This window comes from Sorex araneus, chromosome 1 (assembly GCF_027595985.1).
Source record: "Sorex araneus isolate mSorAra2 chromosome 1, mSorAra2.pri, whole genome shotgun sequence".
NCBI lineage: Eukaryota > Metazoa > Chordata > Mammalia > Eulipotyphla > Soricidae > Sorex > Sorex araneus.
This window is the reverse complement of record NC_073302.1, coordinates 20,829,461-20,851,720: the sequence shown is the minus strand read 5'-3', so window position 1 is coordinate 20,851,720 and position 22,260 is coordinate 20,829,461. Positions and strand designations below refer to the sequence as shown.

At 53.9% G+C, this 22,260-nt stretch overlaps 1 protein-coding gene across 4 annotated transcripts in view; it reads left to right on the top strand.

The window, feature by feature from the left end:
• Positions 1-2,793: 2,793 nt before the first annotated feature.
• The window catches only part of ZNF618 (zinc finger protein 618), a 192,905-nt gene continuing 173,438 nt past the window's right edge, over positions 2,794-22,260 (top strand). For all 4 annotated transcript variants that reach the window (XM_055121867.1, XM_055121879.1, XM_055121873.1 and 1 more), the window contains exon 1: positions 2,794-2,897. In XM_055121867.1, coding sequence (XP_054977842.1) covers positions 2,862-2,897 — 36 coding nt within the window. In that variant the 5' untranslated portion in view covers positions 2,794-2,861. The remainder of the gene's footprint in view (positions 2,898-22,260) is intronic.

The following is a 22,260-nucleotide window of genomic DNA, read 5'->3' as shown; positions in this document are numbered from 1 at the left end:
TCGCTGGGTTGGAGGGCATGCCTGCATTCTCAGGGACACTTGTCAAGGTTTCACACGCAGGTGCTTCCATTCCCGCATACTCCCGAGGAAGGGGATGCTGTTACTGTCAGTCAGTGCCAATTGAAGGGGAGGGAGCGAGGCATGGAGGCGGGGAGCCGTAGGTTGCAGATCATGGAGCATGGACGGCTGGGGCCAGGCTGGACCCGAGGCAGCTCATTCCACTTTGCCAGGCTCTGGAGAACCATGTTATGTCAGTGCTGTGGAGCATTGCTGGTTCTGGGGGGCAGCGTGCTGGGTCAAGAAGATTCCAGAAATGTGTTGCGTCAAAGCGTAGGTCCTTTGAGGTGGGATAAGCTTTTGAAGGGCCCCAAATGACTTCGTTTCTGTCTAATGTAGAAATCGGTTCTTGATTCGGATTTTTGGCTTTGGGGGGGTCACACCTAGTGATGCACAGGGCTTCCTCCTGGCTCTGTACTCACAGGTCACTCCAGAGAATGCTCGGGACCCTGTGTGGAGACAGAGATTGAGCCGGGGTCAGCCGTGTGCAAGGCACAGTACACACTGCAGAATCTCTCTGAAGGATTAAAGGGGAGGGGGGGAAGCCTTCCCCTTACACACGTACATACACACACACACAATGACCGAATGTTATCTGGTTTTGGCTTTGTTCTGCTTCAGGGTTGGAGACCAGGTTAAGAAGACTTGAGACTGGTCCTAGGAATCTTTGTATAGAGATGGAATCAGAGAGACATCCAGCGTGGGGTATGTGTGGGTAACAAGAGCTTAGAGACTTGATGGCTGAGGGATGGCTGGGCAGGAGACTCATATGCCCAGAGTACAGGTTCCTAACTGTGCCGGACCCCGGAGGTTGTCCCACTCACCCGCGCCCACTCTTTAGCAGCCTTGGCAGAGGCGGCCAAACCTCTGCCAGAAACATCCTGGCCGTGACCGGCGTCACTTTTCTTTAATGACTCCTAGCCTCTCGCAGGGTGGGGGGCACCGTTAACAGATTCTCCTCAGCCTTCCCTGTGTGTTCCACCCATCCTACCTATATTTTCATCTTTCAGGGAGAGAAAGCGTCTGCTGTGCCATCCTCCAGTTTTCTGACATTTAAGCAATAATCACTTTGCTGGGAGTTGCAGAGGAAAAAAAAAATTGGGCAACCCTTCCGGTGTCATTGCCGTGCTATTCTTCATGCATTACGACTTAGAAACGGATTTTTCTCTTTTTGAAAGATAGGGTGGAGAAAGAGAGGCTTGCCCTTAATTGCCCATGCTTTTATTTCTGAAAAGTACTCTTCTCTTGGTCTCCCGGGGAGGGATAGAGTTTTCTCCTCCTTGACAGTTGTTCAAAAACTTGGTGTCAGGATCAATCCATGGAGGGAGGGGTGGGGGCAGTCCTACAATCTTTCGGGAATTTTGATGGGTCCTTCACCCTTTTAATTTAAAGAGAGAGAGAGAGAAAAAAAACCTAGTTCTGATTTGGGGGAACGGAGAACAAGCGGAAGAAGAAATCCCCTTCGAACTTTTCCTAAGTCGCAAAGAGGCAGTTGATCAGCTTTGTACGAAATCGGAAATTTTTTGCACGGCGAACAGAACAACTTCCATTCACTATGAATGTCACATCCGCACAGCGTCTAAAGTTTTCATTTAAAAATCAACTTGATGGTGTGTGCGTGTGTGTGTGTGTGTGTGTGTGTGTGTGTGTGTGTACCCATCTGGGATGGTGGGGCTGGGAGGGGGGGGTAGCTGTCTTGAACCTGCCACCATCCTGGTCTTCCCTGGAGCCAGTCGTTGTTCAAACTTTCATTCTGACAATAAACATGTTCTTAAGAACAAAAAAAGAACAAGAACAGGAATGGGGGGGGGGAGAGAGAGAGAGAGAGAGAGAGAGAGAGAGAGAGAGAAAGAGAGAGAGAGAGAGAGAGAGAGAGAGAGAGAGAGAGAGAGACTCTTCTTCCCGCCTGTCACCGAAAAGCAGCTCCTCAAATATTTATCTTAAACATCAGTGTGATTGGGGGGGGGCGCTGAATAGGGCCCCCTTGTCTGACGGGCAGCCAGTTCCCCAAACTTTTATTCCTAAATCGCCTTAGAATTTGGGGAGTGGGGGAGGCAACACTAGGGCTGGCCCCATTAACCCCGGAGAGTCTCCCTTCCACCAGGCCAGCCCTGCAAACTTTATTTGAAAAATCCATCTGATTTTCTTTCTTTCTTTTATTTATTTATTATGTGTGCGGGGGTGTGCGTGTGTGTGCGTGTGGTGTGTGTGTGTGTCTGGGGGTGGGCGGGCTGCGGGAGCGTTCCCAGGACCCCCCTGTCCCCCCTGCCCAGCGCCAGCTCCCCAAACTTTCCCCCCACCCCCTACCTAGGTCCCCCGGCCCCCCGTGTCCCCCGTCCTCCCCCCACCCCCTCCACCCTCCAACGTGACCATGACCCCGCGGAGGGGCTCGCGCGAGCCGGGGGTGTGGGTGGGCGCGTGCGCGCGTGCCGGCGGGGGCGGGCGCGGCGGCGCGGGAAAGTTTGGGGGGCGTCGGCGCGGCGCGGCCCGGGGGGCCCGGCCGGCTTTGTGTGCGCGGCGCGGAGGCCGGCGGCGCCCAGGCCGAGGCCAGGCCCGGAGCGGGCGGCGGCGGCGGCGGCGGCGGCGGCGGCGGCGGCGGCGGGGGCGGGCGGGGCGCGGGGGGCGGCGGCGGCGGCGCGGCGGCGGCGGGCGCGGGCCGGGCGGGGGGGCGAGGCCGGGCCCCCCCCCGCGCGCCCCCCGCGCCCCCGCCCCCCCGGCGGCTCGGGCGGGGGAGGAGGCGGCGGCGGCGGCGGCGGCGGCGGCATTGTGCGCGCGCGGGCGCCGGAGCAGCGGGACGCGGACCCATGAGCCAGCCGGGCGGCGCGGCGGCGGCTCCGCAGGTACGCGGGGGCCGGGGCGGGCGGCGCGCGGGGGGCGCGGGGCGCGGGGGGCGCGCGCGGGGGCCCCCGCCCGGCGCCCCCTCCGGCCGCGGGCTGGGGCCGGAGCCCCGAAAACAAAGCGGCCGGAGGACGCGGCGGCAGCAGCCATTTCAGCCTGGACAATTCTCATTTTGCAAAAAAAAAAAAAAAAAAAAAATTTGCCACCCCGGGGGCAGCTCTTTGCCCCCCTCCGCCCTCCCCCCCAGTTGCCAGTTTCTCCCTGACCCCCTGGGCGCGCGGGGGGGTCCCCGGTGACCCCCTGCCACCCCCCCGGGAGGTCCTTCCTCCCTGTCTCCCCCCCCCACCCGTCTTTGCAACAATTTTTTTTTTTTAGGCCCTATTTCCCTTTCTCAATTTTTTTTTCTAATTTTTCTTCAAACGGTAGTTTTTTCCCATTAAAACGACGCCACCTAGAGGATACTATTTTGTAAATAGAAAAAAAAAAAAGAGAAATTAAAATTGAAAAGAAATAATTCTTATTTCTTATTTTCCCCAAAGTTTGCACTTTGCAGACAGGGGAGGGAAGAGATTCTTTTTTCTTTTCTCTTTTTCTCTTCTGGGAGGGTGCAGATTTTCACTTTGATCTTTCCAGGAATATGGAGACAATTTTTTTTTTTATTTCCGAAGCCAAATCCAGATAATATGTAAATGAAAATTAAGCTAGAATTTGAATGAATTTAGGTTTTTGAAGGGGAGAAAGCAAAAATGTTCCGAAAACCAAAGTCAGTTTGGCTGCTCAACTCATTTTAGTTTGAGAAAAAAACTAATTGAGATGAGGAAAGGAGGGAAATTGTTGAGTTTAGGGAAATCTGAGAGAATTGGCTTTATGAAGCAATTAGAAATTGTACTTCATTGCAATTTGGAACTTGTTTAGCTCAGCGGGTAAAAAAGACTAATTTCACCATTTGGCAATATTTAAAGTTTTTCTATTTCCAAGAAGGAGGATTTAAAAAGGGAAAATAGATTCTTAAAATATTGGCTTTGGACACACCCAAATTTGTGTTTTTTTTTTTAAATTTGCATTTACATTTTACTGCATTTAAACCCTAAGATTCTAAAGAAAAATAGAAACTGGAAAAGTTAGAGTGAAACCTTGTCTTTTTTCTCCTGCATTTGTTGGGTTTTGTGTCTTTTTTCTTTTTTGATGGAATAATTAAGATTGTTTTCTGATTTTGTTTCCTGAAAGGTCTAAGCATTTCTTTTTTTGTTGTTGTTGTTTCATCCAGAAAATATGAGGAACCTTTTTTGAGCAATATTCTGTAGGAAAAAAATGGAAATTTATTGCATTATACAAATTGAGTAACCCACAGATTTGTAGGAGAGACCGCCATTAAAATAAGATATGCATAATTAACATTATTATGAAAAAACTAACAGTGGATTCACAGAAGCTCATTTTTTATGACATGCAACTGAATCTGGTGATAAAGACAAGGTTTGAGGAATCCTTGGTAGAAAGAAATTTTCCTTCTCTATGCCTGCTTACTCTTTCAATTTGAAAATTTTATGATTTAAAAAAAAAATCCAGATTGGTTTCTGGCCTCTCTGATGGTGATGTGAGGTTGATAATTTATTAACATTTGGTGTTTTCCTTTACAATTTTGATTACTTTCAAAAGGAGAAAAAAATCCATAGCTTTCATTATTTGGTGGGGGGGTGGTCTGTGAAATTTTTTTTTTTTTAAGCACAAATTTTACTGACTAAATCAGAAGGAAAGAAGAAGAGGGAAGAACAGAGGGAGACGCTTCCTACCCTTCTTCCCTAATGGAACACTTACTTTGAAAAAAATGGGGGTAAACCAGCAATTCAGCTGATTCTAACCTCAAAATTTAATTTCTTAAAGGAAAAAAATAAAAAGACAAACAAAAGCTTAAGCCAAGGGCAGTTGTCTCTGGAAGATGAAAGCCTGTATGCAAACAGTATTTGATGTAGTTTTTTGGCCTTAAGATGAATCAGATGAAGGTGAAACAAACAAAAAAAAATCCCTCCCCCCCTCCCTGGCAAATATTGACTGAATTGAAATTTAATTTAACAGATGAAAATAAGGTACCCACCTCAAGTTGAAGGTTTATATTTATGATTCATTAGGAGCTGATTGAACATGCTGGGAATTTTGAATTTAAAAAAAAAAGTTACTTTTTTTTTTTTCTTCCTTTCCAAAGGAAGAGCAATATTGTCGGGTCTTGCAGGGTGAGATCTGGACGAGGCTGTCGATCAGATTGCCCCCTCCCCACAGGGTCCCGAAGGGAAACGCGTACCTCCTTTTGCTAGCCTCCAGATGATCTTGGAAGAAAGGGTGCCCCAACTCTTGGGTTGATTGCCAACTCCATTTTGTGGGGATTCAAATTTCTAAGGGGAGGTACATTTTGTGAAATCTATTTGACAATGGCAGAAATCCCACACTTCCCAACATGGCCATTGCATTTAGGACATTTTATACACACACACACACACACATATATATATATATATATATATTAGTAACACAATCCGTCAAGGCTGACTGGCCACATTCTGACATCTTCAGAATGAGATTTTTTTTAAATAGCATAATTAAAAATTTTCTGTTTCCTTTTGAATTATTTAGGCCGATGCCTTAGAACCGTCTAAAAATTTATCATTTTTAAGAACTCAGGACGTTTCTTGCAACGGTGGGCCTGAGTTTTGCAAGTGATGAAGGGGGAGATGGGGAGGAACTGGGACTTGGAAGGGGGTAGCTGGGCCCCCGTCTGGACCGCCTACAAGAAACCCCAAATGGTAGTAAAGTGCGATGGTAGATAACAGGTCCTGGCTGGTGCAAGGAATGAAACCGTCTCGGCCCATCCTTTTGTCCTGACACCGGGTTCCGAGTCCTTGGTTCCGTGCAGCCAAAATTTGGTTGGTTTCAAAGAGAAGCCGGCGCAAGAAGTTGAAAATCACTCATTTCTGGTGTGTCGATTCCTGTGCCCTTTCAAGAATAAAAATATTGGTCCCGCGGATCGAATTGTTGGAAGGGCACTTGAGGTGCAGGATGGTCTGTGGCGGGGAGACAGGGGTCAGCTCTTTGTTTCTGGTCGTGTCTACCCAGATGCAGGGCTGACCTGGCCTGGCCCCCTCTCCCGTCCTGCTCCTCGTGCCAGTGGACCAGCAATGGCTCTATGCGTTCATTTTTTTTACTAGCCCGAGTCTGTTCCCCGTCCTTGCCCACAGCCCGGCATTGGCTGGATTTTGTGTCCCTTTGGTTTGTGTAGAATCACGAAGATGGTTCCCCATACTCCCTTCCAACATCGGGCGAAAAATCTGGCATTGTGGACTCGCGGGGTGGTAATTTGATGATGGGCTGAGTTATTTTGGTGAAAGGTCATCATTTATACAGTTTCACAGTGGAGACTCTTATTACTTAATGTTTTGCTTTTCTGCCTTAGGAGGTTTTTTTTTTTTTTCTAATAAGGTTTGAAATTTCAAGGGCCCTCTTTAGAGCTTGACTTTAGACCAAGCTTGGGGGGGGGGGGGGGGGAAGAATTTGCTTATAGTTTCAGCCCCGCACAGAGGTGAACTCAAACAAGGCCTCTGGCTAAGATGGCTCGTCAGTGGGCGGCTGACGCTCTCTGGGCCTTGGAAGGAAACGGCCAATGGTTTGTTTCATTGGGGACACGGAAATTAAAAACTCCCTCGTTGTTGTACCGTTTCCTCTTTCCCGCCTTTGGCTTCGCTCTTGTGTGTTGTTCCCCATGTCGTCCTTCTCCGCTGTGATGTGAGGTGGCCATCCATAGCCTCTTACTCTGCGAGGGTTCAAACTGAGTTTGCATGATCGTGGTGGAATTTTGAGTCCCCCCCCCCCCCCCCCCCCCGCAATCCTTTTGTGTGTCAGAGGCATTATCACCCTGGTGATGTGGCTAGCGTGGCTCTGGGGGTCTCTTGGGGTCTTAACGGTAGTACCGCTTTGGCCAGACCTTGGTTTTTCCCCCCTCTGTGCATATGCTTACGGAACGACTCCAGCTTTGGGTCAGAACATGGGTCGGTTAGTGGGATTCTATCCGGGTTTTTGACACCAAGTGATTTACCAGAGCTGCCCAGGCCAGTGCGTGGAGGGAGATGTTGAGGTCACATCTGGAGGGGTGCCTTGGCCCAGCCGTAGTCCCAGCCCCAGTGGGGAGACTGCCCCTCTCTTTCTCCGCACCCCAGCGAAGCTGGGAGGCAGGGCCTGCTCGTGGCTGGCCAGATCAATGTCTTGGATCTCAATTCGCATTAGACCAATACCAAGAATCGAGTTCGGGGGACAGGAAATGACAGAGGCTCTGTCTTAAAGGGAAGGCAGGGCTCATGAAACGACTGTTTGGTTTCGACTGGCCCGTGTCTGTGCATGGTGAGAGCTATTTATAACTCCTGCCATGACCCCTGGGCCCAGGATTCGGAGAGGAACAGGACCGGGTGGTCCTTTGGGAGGTGCAACTGTGTCGTAAGGTGCGTTCGATTCTCATGCCGTGTTTTTTTTTTTTTTTTTTTTTCTTCTCCCCCTGGGTCCTTCCAACTGACTTCACTGGGAACCTTGGAGGAGGAGTGTCCTGTGCCACATGCCTTGGCCCCAGTTGAGCTTGTCACAGGGCCATCTATGAAGAAGCCTGAGCTTTGTGGCAGCCAAGTGTTTGCAGGCATGGGCCGTGGACGGAGCATGGGGGGTGGGGGCAAGCAGGGAATACGTGCAGGCTCTCCTGCCGTCGAGGGCGCTTCGCGGGGTGGGGGTCCCCTGGAGCACACCCTTCTCTTGGTGGCAGAGAGAACTGTCCCTTTTATTCCTCACTTTTAGTTCAGGTGGTCCGGGGCGGTGGAGGGTGGTGATGTGTGTGTGTGCTTCTGGTTAGAGAGTTCCTGTTTGTTTTATATTTATACTTTATCCAGCCACCGTGAGTGTCGATGTCTCTGTGTGTGTGAACGTCCCATACAGTCGTCAGTTTCCACCAGGAACGCTGTCTCAGTCTTAGCCAGTTTTTTTGCATATGTCGGGTGGGTGCTTGACCCGTAGGAACAGGCTCCACGCCGGACACGCGAGCCCCCTAGGTACCGTGTCTAGTAACGCTCCGAGAAGGGAAGAAGAAACGGGTGAAATTCCTTGTCCTAAGACGGTGCAGGACGTCCCTCGTCCGTGCTGGAACATGTCACCCTCCCAGCCTGCCGAGTGCCCTCCGTGGGGGGATTGTGCGTGTTTGTCGTGTTTCGTTCTTCGAAACCTGGGAGAGGGTGTGTGTGTCTCCAGGCACATTCCGGGTCTCAGAGAGGACCCGGGGCTGGAGCAATAGCACAGCGGGCAGGGCGTTTGCCTTGCATGCGGCCGACCCGGGTTCGATTCCCAGCATCCCATAGGGTCCTCTGAGCACCGCCAGGAATAGTTCTGAGTGCAGAGCCAGGAGGAACCTCTGTGCATCGTCAGGTGTGACCCAAAAAGCAAATAAATAAATAAATGAGAGGACCCTCAGCTCAGCAGTCTCGGGGGGCCAGTGCTTCCTCACCTGCCTGCCAAGAGCCAGGTCCACATCCATCAGGGCTGGTCATCCCTGGGTGGCCTCAGCCGGGCCCCCGGAGGCTCATCTTTCCAACCTCTCGCTTTTCTTGGTGGGGTTCTGTTCCGAGCTCTTAATGGCCGGGAGGCCTTTTGACCTCTCAGTAGTAGAGACCCGTTTAGCCGCATCCACCCCCCTGCCCCCGACGGTTAAAGTACTGCTCACCTCCCTTTTACGTGTCCCAGAGCAGTCTGCCGGGGGCAGCCCAGAAGTCTCCTGGTAAAAATGACAAGGAGGGGGCAGGAGTCTGGGATTGGTGGCAGATTCAGCCCGTGTGCCCGGAACGTGGGAAGTGCAAGTTGATGAAAGTGAGTTTGAACTCTGGGAAGTGGATGACGGTGGCTTTTTAGTCTCCTGAATGAAGAAGACGAGGAAGATGCTGGGGAGGAAAGAGGGAGGGGTGGTGAGGGATGGGGGTGGCAAGGAGGGTCTGCCAGTAAAACCCTTTTCCAAACTGAACAGACACCCACCAAGAAATCCCCCCCCACCCCCCGGACTTGGCCGTCCGCTCTATACAGAAACTTTCTCCCCGCCATGTCCCTACATGGGTGATTGGATCCTCCAGACCAGAGTTTGAACCGCAGCCTGACTGCTGGGAAAATCATGTCTGGTTGGAGAATCACGGCTCCTGCCCCTGGGAAAGGGCACCAGCACTGCCCAGCCCGGCCCGATGTGCATTTGACCACGAAATGAGGCGTCCTGGGGAACCCCCCCGCCCCCATCTGGCCGTCAGCAGAGGGTCCTTCAAAGGCAGGCCGCACGTGGTAGATGACCGTTGGCCCATGAGTCTGGGGGTGATGCTCTGACCCTGGTATTTCTGGGAATTTGTTGGTTTGTGGGTGCAGCAAGGGAAGAGTGGGAAACGTCCCACGTGGGGGTGTGCTCTGGAATGAGGCGTCCTTGCGTGCGGTCCGTGCTTCATCTGGGGGGGCCCTCACTCCTTTGGGTGAAGCCCAGTGTTTATGCAGGGGTCCCTTCCTTCCCAGGAGAACCTTGTGTGGTGGCTCACACCCCTTTCCTCTGCTCCCCAGGAAACGATACCTCCTCAGGGCCCAACCTTCCCTTCTGCTAAGCGGCCCGAAAGTCCGCGCAGTACATCACTCCCGCCCTCAGCCCTTCCTGACCAGCGCAGGGCCCACCCGAGAATGGGGGACACGCAAGGCTGCTTTGCCCACGGGCTTGGGTGGTCCCTAAGAGTCCAGCACCGAGCAGGGCTTGCCCCGTGTTCAGGGTCTCTCTGGACTTTTTTTTTTAATTTCATTTTCATAAGGTTGTTCTCATTAATTAATGACATTCAATATTTCAACACCAATCCCACCCCATTACACCTTCCCACCACCCTTATTTTGAATTTTCCCACCACCACTCAAGCCTGCCTGCCAGGGGCAGATAGATGCTGGATAATTTATTTTCTGTTGCTTATTATGAGCGATAGCACAGCGGTTGGGCGTTCGCCCTTCACGCAGCCGACCTGAGTTCGATTCCTCCACCCCTCTCGGAGGGCCCGGCAAGCTACCGAGAGTATCGAGCCCTCTCGGCAGAGCCTGGCAAGCTACCCGAGCATATTGGATATGCCAAAAACAGTAACAATAAGTCTCAATGAGAGACGTTACTGGTGCCCGCTCGAACAAATCGATGAGCAACGGGATGACAGTGACAGTGATTATGAACATCACGAGAGGTCGCGCAGCCACGTTAGCGGCTGCGTGCTTCTGGAATTCTGGAATTGTGAATGGTTGGGGTCCAGACATCTCTCTGTAGGGAGCTGGTCCATTCTGAGATTCTTTTGGGAGTCTCCGGATCAAGGCCGTCGATGCGCTGACTTGGCTCCCGGAGGCAGATCATGGGCGTGACAGCCAGGACCCCAATCGAGCGAGCTGGCCAGCCTATCTCCGCCACCACCACGTGGCCTGGACTCCTAGTCCCTGACCCCGCGTGCCTGGGTTCTGCTTCTGGACGCTCTCGGGGGTTTCTTCTGGAGCGGGCAGAGAGGGTGCCCCTGCTCCATCTGAAGTGCCCGGTGGAATTGGCTCAGTGCGGGGCCCTTCACTGGACTCGGGGAAATGTGCTCCCGGGAGTTTGGTATCCATGCGTGGTCTGGCCTCTTAACAGTTGGGCTGGCTTGGCCCGTTTCCTTAGGGCCGGCCCCAGCGCCCATAACCCGGGCAGGCGCCTTGATGAGTGCAGAGTCCCTTTGGCCTTCCAGGTCTCGGGGTTAGAAGCTTCCCCGTGCCTCTCACTGGGGTGACCACCCAGGTGGCTGGTGTGGGGAAACCCCTGGAGGTGGGGAGGACCTGGTGGTGCTCAGTACCTACTTTGGGTGCTGCTCCTCTTGGCTGGGTTCCCGGGACCAGTGGGGGCTGGGTACTGACACCGCCCCCTCCCCTCCCCTCCCCCTCCCTGCCCTCCACCGCCCGCGTAGTAGAGAGGTGGCGAGGTGGCAGATGCATGGTTCCTTCTCTAACCAGAGCCCAGCGTTGATCGGGTTCTGCTTCGCAGATGGCGAAGGTTCGAGGCGAGTTTATTAGAAAGTCGAGGACATTCTGTGTAACTAGTTGCTAAACAAAAATTGTTGTTTCTATAAGTTTTTGGAGTCAGTCTTTCTCGCCCCCCGCCTCCCCTCTTTCCTTCTTCGCTCTGGTGACCCGAGGTCACGTGCTTTAAAGGTGGTGCTCGCCGGGGGGTTCTCAACGCTGTGTCGTGGCACTGGAGGGTCTCAGACAGAACACACTGGTCACCTGTGTCCTCAGGCCGGTGGGACCCTGCCCTCCCCGCCTCCCCCCCCCAGAGTCACTTGTTATTTATTTATTTACTTTGGGCCACGCCTGACAAGGCTCAGGGCTCACTCCTGGCTCTGTGCTCAGGGATCAGTCCTGGAGGGGCTCAGGGCCACGTTAAGGTCTTCCGGTCCCGCTCAGCACGTGAGCCCAGGAGTCCCAGTGGGGGGAGATCAGTGTCTGTCCCTAGTAGCCAGGCAACACATTCTCTTCTTTTTCCTTTTCCATTTTTTATTAGGGGGGGTCACACCCGGCGATGCACAGGGGTCACTCCTAGCTCATGTTCTCAGGAATCACCCCTGGCAGTGCTCAGGGGACCATATGAGATGCTGGGAATTGAACCTGGGTCAGCTGTGTGCAGGGCAAACGCCCTCCCCGCTGTGCTATCGCTCCAGCCCCCTACCAGTCTATCCTCCCAGCTGATGTTTCTCTCAGTGCACTTCCCCCCGTCTTTCCTTCTCAGGAACGTGAGGTCTCGGCGAGGGTGTGTCTAGGAGTCTCTCTGGGCTGCACAAATGCTGGGGTCCCGATTCCGGGGTGGTGCTGACCCGTGCGCCGACGGGGAGTGTGACTGTTCTGTCTCCCCTCCCTCCTTTCTGGGCTTGGCTCCTCTTCCTGGCCCGGGAGGACTGGCCCCGACCTTGGAAGGAGCATCGGGAACTGTGACTCTCAGGGGGGTGTCATCGCTTTGCTGTGGCCGCCTTGGCGAGGTGGGAGTGGGCAGCGGGGCGGAGGTGAGGGTGGGCTGAGCTGCCCCCCGTCACGGGCACCAGGGTGACGTTGGGAGAATGGTGCCACTGGGCCTGGGCGCTGAGCTCGCCGGTTCGGTTGGCTGAAGACCCCATCTGCAGAAGACCCCAGCCCCTTGAGCACTGCCGGGGGGTGGGTGGGGGCTTCCCCTGCTCCTGTCCCAGCAAAACAGAGACAACAACAGAAAAAGGGTCGACGCTGGCGGGACAGGGAGTGGTTCCTCTCTGCTCTGCCCCTTAGCCCTCGGACTTCATCCCCTGCCTTTGGTTTTCCTTATCTGGCTTGGCCTCACCGGGTGGCGGGGAGGCTCAGGGTGGGCCCGACACAGGGGCTGCTCCCACTTCTGTGCTTCCGGGCTTACTCCCGGCTGTCCTTGGGGGACCATGTGATCCTGAGGCTCAAACTCGGTTCTCCTTCATGCAGAGCTCGTGCTCAGCCCGTTGAGCTGTCCCCTCTGGCCCCTGTTTTCCTCATCTGTAAAGTGGGCCTGATGGTTGTCAGAGACTCCTGCACTTACTTGGCCTTTGCCTCCTTTCCAGAAAAATCGTTAGTCGGTGCCCCCCCCCCCCGAAATTGACCCTGTGTGAACAAGCAGGAAGCGTCCTCCCCTCAGCTCACCCCCAGACCAGTCCAGCCCTCCACGCCCCCCTACTTAGTGGGGAGTGGCATCACACACAGTGGCGGAGGTGGGTGCTGAGATCTGGGTCCTTGGGAAGCACGGGAGTGACGTGGGCACAGGTTGCCGCTTCCTCGGGCTGGGGTTGCCCTGTGGGCTCTGCGTCTGCCTCTCCCAGGCCAGGGACAGGAAGTCAGGACCAGGCCGGCCACTGCTCCCGGCCTCCCAGCACCTGGCGGACAAGCCTCCGCCCCCGTCACCTTTCCCGCTGAGGCCTACCGTCCTTCTGCGTGTTGAGGGTTCGGGCCTGACCTCGAGGTGCCCGGGGCCTGTTCCTGGCGCTCTATGCAGGGATGACCCCTGGCGGTGCTCTGGGGAACCGTAAGTGTAAGGGGACTCGAACCTCGGCCAGCTGAGTGCAAGGCAAGACCCTAATCCCTGTGCTGTCTCTCTGGCCCCAGAGCCCTGCTGGGTACAGTGCCACTGGGTAGTTGGGTTTGACGTGGGACAGGAAGCCAAGCTCTCTTTACACACACACACACACAGACACAGACACACACACACACCCTCTGAACCTCTGAACTGGGAAGGGTCTGGCCTCCTTACACACCACACATACACACACACACACACACACACACACACACACACACACACTCTGAACCTCTGAACTGGGAAGGGACTCTATACACATCCTCTATACACATACACACACAGACACACACACACACCCTCTGAACCTCTGAACTGGGAAGGGTCTGACCTCCTGTACACACCACACACACACACACACACACACACACACACACACACCCCTAGGACTTATCCCCACACCTCAGTGAACCGGCAGAGGTGTCCTGTTAAGCCTGGACCCCTCAGCCCTTCAGCCCATCCCATCCTTGCAGCCTGCACATACACTGTCAAAAGGAATTGAAGTTCGGGGCCGGAGCGATAGGACAGCAGGTAGGGCGCTATCCTTGCACGCAGCCCATCTGGGTTTGATCCCCGCCCCCCCCCCCGGACGTGACGTACTCAATATGCCAAAAACAGTAACACCAACGTGCTCTTCGTGTTCCTGGAGCGAGCAGACGCCATTGGGCTACACCAGCATGCGGCAGGGACAAATGAAGACGTTACTGGTGCCCACTCGAGCAAATCGATGAGCAATGGGATGACGGGGATACAGTGATACCCCAGGGTGTGGTTCCTGATAGCTGAGTGAGGAGTAACCCCTGAGCACTGTCAGGTGTGACCCCCCCCCAAAAAAAAAGCACAAAAATAAAAAAAGGAATCCAAGTTAGTTTAATTTTGAGAAACAGCTGAGGGATTCTCCCTCCCCCCCTTCCGGCTATAATTAGCTCCCCCTGACCTGCTTCTCCGCCGGCTCCCAGCGCCGTCAGGCTTCCAAGGGGAGAGGGTGGTGGTGGTGGGGACAGTGGCCTGGGCAGTGTCCCCTGGAGCCTGGCTCCCGCCCGGGCTGGGTGCTGTACAGGTTTGCCGTGAGCTGCAGTTTCCAGGGTCCAGGCAGCCCGACGAGTCCTTCAGCTCTTTGGGAACCCGACTCTCTCCATCTGGGAAATAGGAGGGTAGGAATCCTGCACCGGGATGCGGTGGGGTGGTGCACTGGGAAGGGTCTCTACCGCACTCCAGCTCGGTGAGACTGATCTTTAGTAACCCACACGAATCCCTCCCCCCTCGGCACCAAGTTCCCTGGCAGATATATCGTGTCAGACCTCAGTCACAGAGTGGGCGGATTTGTCCCTTGATTTTGTTTTTGGGGGACTCCTGAGAAGTGCTCAGGAGGCCCACCTGTGGTTCTTGGCCAACTGGGCTGGTGTTCACTGCAAGGGAATGAATGTCGGGGATCATCCCGGCTGCCCTGGCGGAGTCACATGGCTTCTAGGCTTCACCCGGCCATGCTGGAGGGACCCTGTGGTTCTTGGGGTTGACTCGGGACCAGCCACATGCGAGGCACGAGCCTTAACCCCTGGATTATCGCTCCAGCCTCCCCCCAGACCCCCCATTTGTTTTATTTGCCTCCTGAAGTTTAAGACATTGGGGACCTTTGCAAGAGACTGTGCCCTCCTGTGTGGTCAGGCCACACCTCCCATGGTTTTCATTTTGGGTGGGATGTGCCTGGTGCCAGACGCTAGGACGGGCCCACCACCTCTGTTTGCTCATCTGTAAAGTGGGAGAGCAGCCCGCCCCCTCACCCGCTTTAGGCTCCCCCCCAACCCCGCAGGAGTCAGCCCCTCAGACGCGCTCCATCAGCAGCACAGACGAGAGCCCCGGTGCCTTTCATTTCTTAAAGATGCCCAGGTGAGGATGGCGCCCGTCAGCCGAAAGGGAGATGACCCTCCGGCTGACGGGACAGAAGGCTAATGTGTCTACTCTGGTGTGTGGTGGGTGCACGTTGGCTCCGGACACACAACAAACTTGCTTCCGAGTGAAGCCAGGTCTCGATCGGGATGGGAGGGAAAAACGGGAAACCCTTCCCCATCGTGGAAATGACGGCGGCCAGCGGACGAGGCCCCAAGTGTCTCTTGGCACGTGTGCCCCAGCTACTGGTTCTGCGGGAACATGCAGAGCCGGCAGCTAGTTTACGCTGAGTGATATTATCCCAGACAGCGCGCCCAGGGGCCTCTGCCTTTCTGCGTGCCGGCTCAGAGCCTCTGTATACAAACTCCCACTAGACCACCCCCTGTTTTACAGAGCACCGGGGAGGGGAACATTTACATCCAGTGATATATTTTATTTTTTTGCATAAACTTTGCGTCTTATTTTCAGCTCAGAGTTTCGCAAGCCAGGGCACTTGGAATACCCAGAGAGGAAAGAACACAAACATTTTTTTTTTTTCCTTTTTTCTTTTTGGGTCACACCCAGAGATGCACAGAGGTTACTCTTGGCTCTGCACTCAGGAATTACCCCTGGTGGTGCTCGGGGGACCATATGGGATGCTGGGAATCGAACCCAGGTCAGCCGTGTGCAAGGCAAACACCCTACCCGCCCTACCCACTGTGTGCTATCACTCCAGCCCTTGGTTTGCTTTTCAAAAATAATTTCATCGACTACGAAAAAAATAAATAACCGAAAAGAATTGAAGTGTGTTTAGATAGGGCTTATTTGTTTGTTTGGGGGTCGTAGGGCTTATTTGTTTGTTTGGGGGTCACGCCTAGCACTGCTCAGGGCTTACTTCTGGCTCTGCTCGTTCGTGGGTCTATGGAGACAGGACTCGGGGACGGTACCTGGTGATGGGGGATCCCACCCCAGTTGACCTGTGCAAAAGCGCCCTGCCTGCTGTCCTAGCCCGCCACTCTTATGTGGGTGTTTCTTGGACGTTTGTAGAGCAGAAACTGAAAGTGATATGAAACAAAACTGAAACTGGCGGTGATGAGGCCTGGGGGAGGGGATGTTTCCCCGGGACTCTCCTGGGCTTGCGGGGGGAATTGGCTGTGAGGTTTAGTCTGGAGCTAAAAGGTTCTCGGAGGACAGCTAAGCTGGCGCTCTTGAGTAAATTGGGCATTGCCGGTGGCGTGCATTTGTGGAGCAGTGAAAATGTGACAAAACATACTTCAGTGCATCGGGTTTTAAGAATTAGTGGGGGAAAAAAAAATACGAGGCGGTGGAAGAGCTCGGTAATTATTTGTGAACAGGAATTACAGGTTAAAATGATAGCGTGTTGTATACTGGGCTAAATGGTATTATTAAGATGCATTTCGCTTGTTTTTATGTTTTACAACTGGAAATGACTGCGGTGGCTGGTGTGACATTTCTCTTCCACGGTGCTGACCCCAGACCTCCCATTTCCTGCCCGGGCAGGGCCGGGTGGGGGTGGGGGAGGTGGGGGCTTGTTCAGCGTCACTCGGCGGCTGCGTCAGGTAACTGGACAGACGGGAGAGCCCCGAGGTTTGGCGTGAGAAGGCAGATGTCCAGCGAGGCGGGTACGTTGGAGGACTGGGAATTTCGGAGCAGGTGAGATGGGCGGAGGCAGGGTTGGGGATTCAGGGTGAAGATTCAAGTATTTCCCGCTTTGCTTCTGCAGCCCTTGAGCGTCAGTCACATGGCAGGGAAGAACCTTAATCTAAGGAGGCGAGTGATGACTCCCTGCCCCCGACAGAGATGACTCCCAACAAGTTTTTTCTGTGTTGCCCCCAAATCCCAGAGTCTGTGTAGTCTTTGGGCTTTCACCGAGGTCTCGTGGGGTCACGGCGGGGCAGGCCCGGGTGATGAACGGGAACTCAGGTCACTGTGGGGGTGGTGGGGTTGGAGTCTGGGGCTGCTGGAAGCCCTGGCATCTCCCAGGGATGGTGTCGGGGGCGAGGCTTCTACTGCTAGGAGCAGAGGGGGCGGGCGTTGCCCTGCCGTTGCCATGCCAACCAGCTCCCAGAGCTGCCCCTTTCCCTTGTTGTTTCGGGGCCATGCCCGGCGGTGCTCAGGGCTTACTCCTGGCACTGTGCTCGGGAGTCACACCTGTTCAGGGCGCAGGGGATGTGGTGCCGGGGCTTGAACCCGGGTCTGTTGCGTGCACGGCAAGCACTCTCATCGCGGTGCCGTCTCCCCTGGCTTCATCCAGAGCAGCTTAAACTTCTTTCCACTCGTGACCCCCTTTTGCCCAAGGAGGTCTTCCATGATCCCGAGTACCGAGGCACAGGAAGTAGGTCTACAAACCAAGCTTTCACTGAGAAGAAATCCTGCAGAAATTTATGTATGTTTTTCTAAACTTTTCTAAGCTTCTTTTTCCTTTGTTTGGTCTTGGGCCACACCTGGCGGTGCCCAGGGCTTATTCCTGACTGTGTGCTCAGGGATCACTCCTGGTGGGGTCAGGGGACCATAAGGGGTGTCAGGGGTCGAACCCAGGCCAGGTGCCTATGGGCCAAGCACCCTCACTGTACTCGCTCTTCAGCCGAAGGTATCAGTTTTAAAATGTACCCTTCAATTTAAAATTTTAAATGTTAATTTAAATTTTATTTTATTTTTGCATTTTGGGTCACACCCAGCGATGCACAGGGGTTACTCCTGACTCATGCACTCAGGAATTGCTCCTGGCAGTGCTCGGGGGACCATATGGGATGCTGGGAATCGAACCCGGTTCAGCCACGTGCAAGGCAAACACCCTACCTGCTGTGCTATCGCACCAGCCCCCTAAATGTTAATTAAAATTTTAAAATGTACCTTGACAGGGGGCTGGAGCAATAGCACAGCGGGGAGGGCATTTGCCTTGCACACGGCCGACCCAGGTTCGATTCCCAGCATCCCATATGGTCCCCCGAGCACCGCCAGGAGCAATTCCTGAGCGGAGAGCCAGGAGTAACCCCTGTGCATTGCCGGGTGTGACCCAAAAAGTAAAAAAAAAAAAAAAAAAAGTACCTTGACATTTTGACTGGAGTAATAGCATAGCGGGTAGGGCATTTGCCTTGCACGCTGTCAACCTGGGTTCGATTCCTCTATCCCTCTCAGAGAGCCTGGCAAGGTACCGAGAGTATCCTGCCCACACGGCAGAGCCTGGCAAGCTCCCCGTGGCGTATTTGATATGCCCAAATCAGTAACAACAAGTCTCACAAATGGAGACATTACTGGTGCCCGCTTGAGCAAATCGATGACCAGCAGGATGACCGTGCGACCGTGCAGTGCTGCCCTTACATTTAAAATTTAAAACTTAATTTTAGAGGTGCTCAGGGATGGTTCCTTGGTGGACTCTGGATTTTTCGACCAACCCTGGTCAACTACAAGCAGAGCAAGAGTCTTCACCTTGAGATGACCTCTCCAGCCTCACGTGTCCCTCTTGTGATCAGGAACGCTCCTTCCCATCAGGAGGCGGGGAGGTGGCCCCGTGAGCAGGGGAAACCGTGGATCCTGGCTCTTGGCCCGGCCGAGCGTGGCCCTGGAGGATCCTGAGCAGTCCCTGGGGTGGCCCCCAGCCCGGTGAAGTGGAGCTTCCGAAGTTCATGTCTGGGCCGCAGCATTGAATGTTCCTGTGGCCAACCGAGAGTGGCCCTGGGCTCCCGGAGCATGGCTGGGGAGGTCCCCGCCGCTCCCCGGACACACAGAAGGCACGTGGGTGTATCGGCCTCGGGCATCATCCACTTGGTACTTTGCGGACTGGACTCTGCCTTGAAGTTTAATCATTGTCCAGCGAGTGTGTGTTTCCCGCATGCCAGGCCCTGGACACGGAACATCTCATTGACTGCAGTCACCTTCGGAGGGCGTGTCCTCCCGTGGGGCGCTGTGGTTCCCACAGGAAGGGGGTTACCCAGGCGGACGTGACTGCCGCCCCTTTCACACTCGCTGCAAACCAGACGAGATGGAGGGAAGGAGGGAGAGAGGGAGGGAGGGAGGGAGGGAGGGAGGGAGGAAGGGAGGGGGGGAGGGAGGGGGTGGCCATGGCTCCCCACCTCTGAGGAAAGGAAGGGGCATGTCCTGCCCGAGAGGGAGGTAGTGATTGATTGCTTGGGATTTGAACCCACATCCAGTAGAGGCTCCATCAGTGCCCCCACTGTCGAGGAGGCGGTAGGTTGTGCCTCCCGGTGTCATGGGAAGTTGCCCTCCCCACCTCGGGTAGGGGTCCCCTACTCCCGTCTCCCGGCTCCCCAACCCTGGAGGCCCAGCAGGCTGTGGGTCTCAGCCACACCGAGCCTTCAGTACCGCGTTTGGAAACAGTTGCAGAAGGTTTGCTGTAATTAATTACATTTGACATACTTGGAACCGGGGCCGCCTGCATTCAGAATGCAAATTTATGCCCAGACAGATGTAAGGGAGCTTGACGCCAAGAGCCAGTGGCATGTCCCAGCCCTGGCTTGCAGTGGCCCGGTTGCTGGCTGGGGCTCATGGCAGCGAGCGGAGGAGGCGGGATGCAGGTTTGGGAACACCCGGGGACCCGCCGGCTGGTGGAGGAGAACTGAAATTTGGCGCAGGACCCAGGGGGACGCTCCTGCCTTAGCCCTGGCACTGGGTGATTGCTTGCGCTCTTCCGGTTCCCAGTTTCCCCTGCCAGACTCTCGGACGGGGCATCTTAAATTCTGTTTTCTACTCTTGACCTCCCCTTTTCAAATTTTAAAAATTTGAGACACTGGGATTTACAAATTTATTCATAGTTAAGTTTCAGACATACAGTGTTCCAGCACCAGTCCTGCCACCGGCCAGATGAGACGGGTGGATGGGGGCCGGGGGGGTGGGGTGGGGGGATGTCATTGCTTCCCGCTCAGAGGGAAGGAAGGGGCGTGGCCTGCCCCAGGTGGGAGGTGGTGATTGCTTGGGATTTGAACCCACATCTGTCAGAAGCTCCATCTCTTTCAGCTTTCCTCCACCAGTGTCCCCAGGTTCCTCCCCGCCCCCCCCCCACCCAACCTTGCTTCTTTGACTGACAGGTGCATTTTCAAGTTTTCATTGTAGTTTTGACCTCATGCTTTCTTGCCTCTGTGGTTCAGATGTCTAGATATCCCACATCTCTGCACCAAAGGGTCGAGGCCCCTTTTGTCCAAGGAAATCCACATTGCCCCCGGCAGTGCTCCGTGGTCACACCTAAGGGTGCTCGGGAGGCCGTGTGTGGAGGCCGGGATTCAGGCTGGAATCGACCGTGTGCAAGGCGTGCGCCTGGGCACCGGTACTGTCTCTTCAGTCCAGAGGGAGAATCTGATGCGACCCTGGCAGTATGAAGTAGGGCTACAAATCAGGCGTTGAGTGATGATAAGTCGTGCATTTATTTCAGAACAATTGTTTGCAATTTCCATATTCAGTTATGACCTATGGTTGAGGAAGCTGAGCTCGAAGGACTTGGGCTCGGAGAATCCAGAGGAAACTTTGTCGGGTGGGGGGGGAGAAAGTGCTCAAAGTGGTGGGGGGAACTCAGGCTTTGAATTTGGACAGGCTGGTTTCGTCTTGAGCACCACAGACCCCATAGCCTGCCCGCCTCCCTCCCCCCTCCTTCTCCCTTCCCTCCCTCCTTCTCCCTTCCCTCCCTCCCTCCCTCCCTCCCTCCCTCCCTCCCTCTCCTGCACGAGGTTTCTCACCTGACTGTTCCACGCGGTGCTGTAAGACTCTGAGGGCGCTTGCCTTGAGAGGGGTTCGGAGTGGATGTGCCACCCCCTTGCTGTGGCTGCCCCGGGAGCCACACACTCGCTTCCACCCTGCTGTGGGTTGGGGAAACGACAAAGCTGTGCCAAGGTCTCGGCAGACATTCACCCCAGCTCTCTAGGCACTCATTCCCCTCTCACCTGGAGCCCATGGGATGGGGTGTAAGTGAGCGTGGCCACGTCTGCAAATTCTGCCTGTTACACTCACTGCCCACCTGTCCGTCCATCTGTCCTGCTCTTCAGGTCTGTTCATCTGCTCTTGCTACCCACCTGCTTTGTCCTTTCATTTTTTAAAAATGTTTGTCCTTGCCTGTACATCCATCTATCATCCATCCATCTTCCACCCATCATCCATCTGTCCATTTATCATCCATCCATTCATCATCCATCTATCCTACTTTTATCCATCATCCATCATCCATCCATTCATCGTCCATCCACCCTCCATATATCCTCCATCCATCATCCATCTGCCCATTTATCATCCATCCACCCATCATCCATCCATCCATCATCCATCACCCATCCATCATCCATCCATCATCCATTCATCCATCACCCACCATCATCCATCCATTTATCATCATCCATCCACCCTCCATTTATCATCCATTAATCATCCATCCTCCATCATCCATCCATAATCCATTCATCCTCCTTTCTTCCATCACCCATCCATCACCCATCCATCACCCATCCATCATTCATCCATCATCATTCTGTTATCCATTCATCATCCATCCTTCATCAACTCATCCATCATTAATCCATCATCCATCCATCATCCATCCTCCATCATCGATTCATCCATCATCAATCCATCATCCATCCATCGTTCATCATCCATTCATCCATCCATTTATCCATCCATCCATCATCCATTATCCATCTATTCTCCATCCATCCATCCATCATCCATCCATCCATCATCCATCCATCCATCCATCCACCCACCCATCCATTCATCCATACACCCATCCATCTATCCATCCATTCATCCATCCATCCATCATCCATCCATCCATCATACATTATCCATCTATTCTCCATCCATCTATCCATCTATCCATCCATCCATCCATCCATCCATCCATCCATCCATCCATCCATCCATCCATCCATCCATCCATCTATCCATCCAGCCATCCAGCCATCCACTGGCCTGCTGTGTGCCAGGTACTTCACAGTGATGGGCTAACGGGAGAGAATGAAACTCATCCTTACTGAGAAGCTACCAGATCTTCATGTCTTTGTCCTCAAAGTGGCTCAATGATATGGAATTATTGTCATCTCACTTTCACAGGTGAGGAAGTCAGGGCTCAAAGAAGCTGCAAAGCTTGTCCAGATCATTTGGCTCATTAGCATAGGATCAGAACTCAATCTCAGGCTCTCCCCACCACGCTCTCCTGAATAGCGCCCCCTGGTGTCTCTGTGTGAATTGTTTCCGTTAGAGCTTGTCCACCTCCTCTTTTGTCCCAAGTGAAAATCAGTTTTTTTTTCCTCCCCTGACTATACAATAATACATTCTTTATAAAAACACTCAGTACCAAAAATGCAATTCTTTAATAAAAAAAC